The 8,900-nt window shown below is 33.9% G+C and overlaps 1 protein-coding gene across 1 annotated transcript; it reads right to left on the bottom strand.

Moving 5' to 3' along the window:
- Positions 1–1,286: 1,286 nt before the first annotated feature.
- Positions 1,287–8,003, bottom strand: LOC120086108 (uncharacterized). The gene is made up of 13 exons (XM_039042553.2): positions 7,399–8,003; positions 6,757–6,912; positions 6,448–6,660; positions 6,273–6,362; positions 6,035–6,151; positions 5,358–5,624; positions 4,846–5,002; positions 4,250–4,327; positions 3,745–3,845; positions 3,430–3,600; positions 3,097–3,171; positions 2,338–2,445; positions 1,287–1,684 (listed from the first exon to the last, which is right to left on the bottom strand). The coding sequence occupies exons 1-13, from the start codon at positions 7,780–7,782 to the stop codon at positions 1,343–1,345; spliced, it is 2,259 nt and encodes a 752-aa protein (XP_038898481.1). The 5' UTR covers positions 7,783–8,003; the 3' UTR covers positions 1,287–1,342.
- Positions 8,004–8,900: the final 897 nt, after the last annotated feature.

Below are 8,900 nucleotides of genomic sequence, written 5' to 3'. Positions count from 1 at the left end.
TCCTATATGCGATTAATTTTAAAAAGTGATATATTAGTAGATATTTTGACTAATTGTGTTGTTTGTTATAATTTTCCTTTAACAATTTCAAAATTACCTCTAAACATGTACTTAATTATCGTCCAAACTGATTTGGTTTATGAACGTTTCAAGATTTAATATATAAAATCACAAATCTCATTCGATGTTTATTCAAATTGAATGTAATGAAGAGTATAAATCGATACACTTACAAAAGTTAAAGGGTAAATGTTTTAAATGACAAAACTACTGGAAATATTTTCAGACACTAATATACAGTGATATTTTGCTATATTTGTAAATACACTCATTTTTCTACTTGAAAACAAAACAATCGAAAGTTAAAAGTCTAAATTAATATAGTTATTAGTTCATGATTTTAATTGATATAATCCAAAAGTTTAGGGTATACATTAATATTTTTCCAAAAGAAATATAAGTGCTTATTTTCGTTATAAATGAGTAATTTTAAAATTTACTACAACATTAATTTACGTTTTAGAATAAAAAATAAAATATTATATTGTACCGTAACGAAGGGGTTTTTTATGAAATAAACCAAACAACTTAATTAAAAAATATATCCATTCAAATCACTTGAATTGTTAAAACATCTTAACGGTAATTGGCATAGTCTTCCTCATATTGAAGTTTCTTCTTCTTGAATATTAAAGTTAACCTCTTAAATACACTTAAAAACCCTATAAAATACTTTTAAAGGCATTGAAATTTGAAAAAATAAACGTCAAAATGATCGACCTTGAAGTCAAAGGTTCAATTCTCTCGCCTCATGTGACTAAACTCTTATCAACCACATCCCCTTGATGTTTGATTTGATGTTAAAATTTAAAATTATATTTTTAAGTGTTTGGGTCAAAATACTTCATTGAGAAAACATTTTATGTTATTATCAAACGTAATAATTTTGAGCAAAGCGTAACCTTTTACACACGATTAAAGTGAGAGTTTAAATCTTCAATCTCTTGAAAGGAAGTAAAGAGTTATTTCATATTAAGAATAAAAACACTTTCAATCATATAATTACTAAAAGCACTCTCAAACAAACCTTTCATTTAAAACAACACAACTTCGTCTCCATTCTCTTAGACCACAAAATTTATAGCAAATCCATTCTAAACTTTTCAACTAATCACCAGAATAAGAGATGAGACTATGCAAATTGAACATAAAATTAATGGTTGGATCCTCTACCTTACAATTGTTGTTGCAAATAAAAATACGAGGATAAATATACTATTTTCACCTTATGAACAAGATTAAAATATATATATATCTTTTAATATATTATGTATTGTTAACATCAGAAGCATTCACATAATTCAAAGCAGCAATTAAAGATTTCACAGCAGGCAAGAGCGGCAGTGAGTTGTGTAAAAGCCACAACGCACCTGTCATTCATGTACATACAAGACTTTATGAAACACAAGCAACAGAATCGGTCGATCAATCTTCCACAGCAATTTGTAGCGGCTTTTACCAACAGATCTGTAGCTTGAGATGGCTTTATTTCCTTACCTGGCTGGATATTCTCGGCGGTTGCGGCCAAGTTCCCAAACCCAACGCCTTGGTTCCCTAATAAAATTATCTTTTGCCCCTTCCATTCTACCTTGTTCGACTTTGACAAGTCAAATCTCTTACGCATCTGTTTTATGCAACAATATGGAATCGGTAAGTTGGTGTTTTGGTAAGAAGCTAGTGTTGAGAAAAACCGAAAAACCTCTCATTTCTACCTCAAAAATAAGCAACTATGTCAAAAATCTCTACTTGACCCTAATTACAAGAGCACTCTCTCAAATCATTATACCACTCACACAATTGAACTAATATACCAAGTTTAAAGTGCTTCAAATTGGGATTACTTAAAACCAAAGGCATAGGATCTTTTTATAGTGTTTGGATTCAATCATTATTTTTTTAACCTTTTAGATGTGGGACAACTGCTCTTCTAATGTTTTGCCTAAACTTAAAAGTTAGTGGCTTAAATGAGCAAGTTTCTTGGAGGAAGGCAAAAGGAGAGGATTTCAGAACTCTAATGAATATGGGTTGTAAAAGAATCCCAAATGGTTGGAAAGTTGGAATTTTATCTTATTGAATGTGACTATTGATTGGGTTGTTATACAGTCAGAAGTTCGGATTCTTACTCTCATTTCACTCAGAGTTATATAGTATATCATAGTCTTGATTTATCTCTCATACATCAGACATTATAAAAGGATTCCTAGAGATATTCTTCCGGCCGCTCAAATATACTCATGAAAACGAGGGTAGATTCCTGAAGTTTAGAGGAAATCTTACCTCTTGTGAGATAATGGATAGTGGAGCTTTTTTCCCTTCGGTGGCCAGCATTAGAATCAAACGCGTATACTCGGACGGAAACCCGGTTTGTTTGCTCATTTTTGCAACCTGGAAGAGGCAAATCAAACAGAGTTAAACCGGGATTAGATAAACTAACATTATTGTGAATGATACATACTCAACATTCATGAATGATGAACATTATACTCAATTTTCTTCTATTTCGATAGCAGGGTAAAAGGCTCAAGGGATACATCCAACCACTCCAAAGCTCAAAAGCTTAAGTTCATACAAGCTAAGAAATTAGTACAACACTTTGCTATTTGTTGAAATGCAATCTGGTTTGTGGCACTTCGAACTGCGTTATATAAATTCTCTAATCTTAGAGGACCCTTAATTATATAATTTGTATCATTCTCTCTAATAGAATTATTCTCCCTCTATCTATGGACATAACTAACATACTATTAGTGGACCACGTAAACTTTTGTGTTGATCTCTTTTGTTTTACGTTTTCTATTCATCTTTGATTGTCGATTCTTAACACTATTATTAGTTAGAGAGAAAAACATTCAGGGATTTAAAACACAAAAAGTATTTTCATTCAGATACTACAATAAGTGTTAACCTAAAAGCTGACCGAATTACCATAAATTTAATATCTTTGTATCAACTAGAAGGAAAACACTTTAAAATTTTCATCCACCATGACCATTATGGTTGACCCGATAAACAACTAGCCACGTTATAGCGACGAACCTTATCTTGGAGGTCCTTGCTTTCTAATAACCATGCATGTGAAGTCACTACATCAATTTGTCGTCTCGCAAGCACCTGCAGTGGAAGAAGGGGTAAGAGAAGGGAGGGCCTTGTCAAAAGAGTGCGCAATACAATTTTCAGTACGAAGACCAGTAGTTGACTCAGACATATAATCCAATATATAGCAAGGGCGAAGATTTGTCTTCTAAAAGATAATTATGATACTAAAATTGTATGTCGGCGAAAGAAACCCCAAAAGAAAATTATGATTGATCATCATTTCTACTAATTCATTAACAAATAGTATATGTAGGAGGAAGGAAGAACCACTACCCTATCAAGAAGCAGTTCTTTCGCTCTTTGAGCTTTGAGATGAATTGTGGAATTGCTCATATCTGCTGAGGTTCCACTAACTTTGAACGAATCTGGAAAGCTTCCATTGTATCGGCCTGATATTATCAATGGGCTTCCAAATGCAAGGTCTGGAATTTGAGTCGGAAACAACTACACAAAATCATCATGTTGGAAAGGAATGTCAAGAATAAGATGCAGTCAGAAAATAATAAGATAGTTTCTATGTGGAAGAAAGAAAGCAACTTTAAAAAAGTACAACTGACAACAGAAAGGAGTTGTTCAAGAATTGTGAACCTCAAATGAATCAAGATGCTTGAAAGCATCCACGGTGATGTTGGCGAGAAAGAGCGATGAGGCTTTTGTGAATAATGTCTGGAACCGAGAATCAATCAAATCTGTCAAAATAGTGAATGCTAAGTAAAAACATACTTGAATCTAGCACATTTCCTATACTTTTTTTTTTTTTTTGTCAGAATAGGAGAAGAAATTATATGGATGAACAATTTTTTTGAAATAATTGAAAATTGAAAACATGAACGGCTCTTGCTTTTAACACAACCTCCAAACCAGAAGGACCATGGCTAATTTCGTATGTTTTATCTACAAAGATTTTGTTCAGAAGACCGATAGGAATCTCTACCTCGCAGTTATGGAACCAAAATTTGTTCCTTTCGAAACGATTTATTGCTTCAATTCAAGAAAATTACGAGAGTGGCAGAAGAACAACGGAAGGCCGTGGTAAATTTTTTCCGATCATTAACATCAATGACGAAACCTAGTCAGAGAGAGAGATATTCACCTACATCATAAGCAGCATCATAAATCCCTCTTCCAATTTCCGATAGCATTTGTAGGAAGTAATGGTTACAAAATGTACCTGAGAAAAGCTTTAAACATCAATAAACGTAAATTTCAGATCGAATGCAAGTAACTGTTCACATTTTAGATAAGCCAAATTAATTGGCGGAAGCAGCTAATGAGCGAAAGAAAACCATAAAATGTGGTGAAGTTGACTACCCCACAGTGAAAAAGGGGAAATTGAAGAGAATAATAATGCAACTGCCCTAAGAAGACGTGCGATAGATCAAATGTTCTTTTCCCCAAATTATTATGTAGGTTAAACTCAAAATAGTTTTGTAAATTCAACAGTTATAGGGCCCTGCCCTGAGCGTGTCCTACGATTTGACAATAATTGAAGCAATATAGCCATCGATTTGATTCACCTTTTGTGGGTCCTCTATAATGTTAGGAGGCTAACTCTTTCTCTTCAAGGACTTGAATTTAAGCAGAACTTAAAGATTAATTGGGATTGATTTTTTATTTAAAGGTTTTTACTCAGGACGTCAACTATTTCTTAGAATGAATATACATTAAGAACAGTACGGCTTTTCTTACCGATACCAAAAGTACACAAACGAGGAGAGATTGTATTCCCCTTCTTCAAAGAAGCTTTCACAAGATTACATATTTCTCTCTCATTAGCAACAGAACCATCGGTAATGAGAAAAATGAGGGGGATTGAATTGCCAGTTTCAGCCAACATCTTTATAGCCTGCAATAGAATAACACTGTGAACCAACCCCTCTATGAAGATGTCCAAGTGAAAAATAATGTTAAACACAACTTAATTGCCAACTAAACATAATTCATTTGGTGCCAAAGTGAACTTGACTAAATGGTATTGACATAGACTATGTTCCTAGAAGTTGGAGTTCAATCCCCCATCCCCACAGTTGTACTAAAAAAAACATAATTCATTTGGTTAAAAGATTGTAATCTTCTAACAGTCGAAAGTTCAAATTCCAACCATACAATTGTAATGTCATAATTTCATTTCCTTAAGAACACGAACTTACTTAATTCTCGATTGGAAGGTAATGTAGTTAATGCTTATGGGCTAAGATTACCTGTTCAACCGGAAGCAGGATGTTAGTACCACCATTAGTTACTAAATTAGCGTCAATCCATTCTGTTGCCCTTGTAATTGCTTCTTTGGTTGCTTGCTCCATCGATAATGAAAATAATTTAGTATCTCCGTTGAACCCTATTATGTTAAATGCATCTTCAGGATTCAACTTTGAAAGTGATGCAAGCACTGCACGCTTTGTACTCTCGATAGGACCATCCTTCATGCTTCCACTTATGTCTATAATAAATACTACTTTTCTGAAAACCTAACAAAGAAACAGAGAGACGTTAAAATAGGACCTACCAAATCAATAGCACAAAATAAATGGTCAGCCAACCAAAGAAAAAAGAAGGGTCTGGACTAGATACTCTCGGAGAGGTATAAAGGCAGTTAGTTGAGCAAATAGTACGTTTCAGTTTATTTCACCTCCCAATAATGCGTTTCAAATTTTTCGATTAACCAAAAAGCTGTGAATCTTAGGTTTCGACTACGGTTCCAAATTATATAATGTTCACATTAATTAAAAATGTTAATAAAAGAACTGGAAACTAACAAACTTTCTGATTCATTTTGTAAAATAATTGACATACATTTCTTTGTTGAAATTTGAGGTTCAAAATTTTCATGTCCCACATTTTTTTACTAAATAAAAATAGAAAGAGAACGACAACAAACCTGCCGGTTGTGGTTCTGGCCAGGAAAAATGTACAGACAAAACATCTCTCTTTGATCAAAATCATGAAGAGACGGCGATTGGAGTAGCACACCACCAAACAAGTCACTAGGAGAAATCTGCCAAAACGGTAGAAACTAAACTTTAACATGCAGCATTTTGCAACGAGTAAAGTTTTGCTTTTCTCAAAACCAGAAATTCTTCCAATTTTCCTCTAAAATACAAAGAAATGATTCTTACTGAGTATGAAAGATCGAAATCCATATTTGACCATGCTGAGACCTCTGCCTCATTGGAGAAACTTAAGTTGCCAACTTCGCGCCTTAGTATCTTGAAGGTGATAAAGGGGGGAAAAAAATCAGTCATATTCGGTAAATTATGAAACTAATGTTATCTGGTGAGACTTTTGTATTACCTTCATCGGATGGCTTGTATGTTTGCATACAACTTCTGACGAAATACCGGAATTTATATGCAATAAGATCTTTTGGCTATTCTTGACTTTTTTGCCAGGAGGAACTAAATAAGCTGGAAAATGGAAAGGTACACTTAGACAGAAGAGATCATCAAAGTATGGTATTCTCTGGGACCAGTTGATTCGAACTGAAAGAGTGCCGCCACCATCAACCTAAAGCACAATTGTATCTAATTTACCCTTGAGGTGGAACGAACAACAAATAATGATGAAAAACATATTACATATACAGGATTAAAGCGAAGTAACCTTGGGAATTTTTAATGTGTATATCCGGCGCCCTTTCAGAAACTTTCCATCTTCAGATTTTGCCAGTTTTTCTATAGCTTCTGCGTCTTCCATGGAGACTAATTCAGTGCGATGTGACGTTCCAGTAACATCGACTTCAACACCTAGAAGTGAACCCTGTTAGCCACAATGTTTTCTTCAGAACGAAAAACAAAAAATGGAAAATCGAAGGATAGGGACTTATGCAGCTTGTTTATGAAAACGCAAGTCCCAAAAAATTGGAGGAAGAATTTAACAATCGAATCAACCACTCTTTTAACATTCTCAGGTTTACGATCAACGAAGAGAAGCTCTGTTGCGTTTGATTGATGAATTAACCTTGCAGAATCTCAATCAAAATAACATTGGAGTCAACTTGAAAGACAAACTTCAAATCGATTTAAGACTCCAAAGCAATTTCAGAATGCAAAACTTCACAGAGCATTTTCACAATCGAATTCCAGATATACCTACGTAGCTACAGCTGCAATAAGAGTAATTCCAGAACAATTCACTCAAACAATCTCTCCAGTTCGCGCGAGGAATCGGGACTAGAGATTGACCAATAAGACCAAAACCAATAAATTCAACATTTCAGCATATAACGAAGAAAAAACTCGCTACCTGCTCTCCCATCGGCACCGCAATAAGGCACTCACAGCTTTTCCCTGCCATCACGCAATGCACGCGCCATGTTCCGCTAACGCCAATGAACGCAGTATCGAAACAGCAATCGATTTCCATGGAAACTCCATTCATATGCAGCGGAATCAACGCCGGCGGTACACAGCGCCCGTGCACGTAAGGCTGGTAGCTTGGAACATCCGGATTGTCCACAATTGTCGGCTCCGGTATGACGGCGTACACCATCGGAGCCGTCGGAAGGTAATCCTCCGATACTCTAGACATCTGCCGCGCTAAAGCCGCCGGCGCCGATCCTTTTCCATAGTAAATTCGCTTGGACAAATGAAGACCGTACTCAACACAGTTGGAAAACTCAGTGGCCATGGTGGATGAAAACTTGGAAGAAATGTGGAGAGAGATATTTATGTAAAGAAGAGAAAGACAATTGAAGAGAAAGATAAAGGGAAAAGGAGAGTAGATGAAAATATGAGCCGTACGGTAGCCATTAATGGGATGGTGAGATTCAGGTATACGAGTTGGAAGTGAAAAACAGTGACGATGAAGATGAATTTTATTTTCTTATTTTCTTATTTTTCTTTTTTCTTGTATCGGACAAAAAACGGAGGGAAAATATTGCTTTTAAAACTAATTGGCCAATGGTCTTGCACCACGTGGATTAATTGAGAACGCCTCCGCCGGATTGATGCGATGCCAATTGAGGAAGTTACGTTGTTAACCTTAGTTAAAATAATCTGCTGCGATATACCATAAGTTCTGTACCGTACCCTTCATTATGAGATCTTGCCACGTCACGTGCTTGGTTTTTTCGGTCTTTTTAACACTTAGGGAAAATTACATTTTTAATTCGCAAGTTTGAATAATTATGTATATTTGTGATCCTTAAGTCTAGTTTTTAAAAATATGTTCAAAAGAGTTTTTTTTTTATTATTTCATATAATTATTTAAAATAGAAAAAAAATCATAATCTTTTTAACATTGCTGGTCTAAAAAAACTAAATAAGTAAATATTAAAAATGTACATTTGAAAAATTCACATAATAAAATGGTGTATTCTAAAAAACTTAGGACCTATTTGTCAGAGAATTTGACAACATAAATTTAAAAATAAAGGATTAAATGAAACAATATTGTATTTCGTGTTTTCAAATATGTATTTGATGACATAATTTATAAATTGAATTCTAATCTAAACAATTGTAAACTAGTTGTTGCCCACTAAATATTAGTTGACAATAAATTGTTGTTAATTTATTTATGAACATGTTTTATGGTTAAAAAATTGTATAATTACTCTTTTGTAATATTACATAATTTATAAGAAAATTTGAAATTTTAGTCCTATGGTTTGGAGTAAGTTCATTAAAATTAAGCCTTGTGCTTTATAATTAGAATTTACCCCTATAATTTGATAAAAATTTCATAATAAATAGTCCTAATTTTTTTTTTAATTTATAATATATTACATAATACATATTTTAATT

Source organism: Benincasa hispida, chromosome 9 (genome assembly GCF_027475165.1).
Source record: "Benincasa hispida cultivar pf3 chromosome 9, pf3_genome.v1.1, whole genome shotgun sequence".
Lineage (NCBI taxonomy): Eukaryota > Viridiplantae > Streptophyta > Magnoliopsida > Cucurbitales > Cucurbitaceae > Benincasa > Benincasa hispida.
Note: the sequence above shows the minus strand (reverse complement) of the source record. Positions and strands in the feature narration are given on the sequence as shown.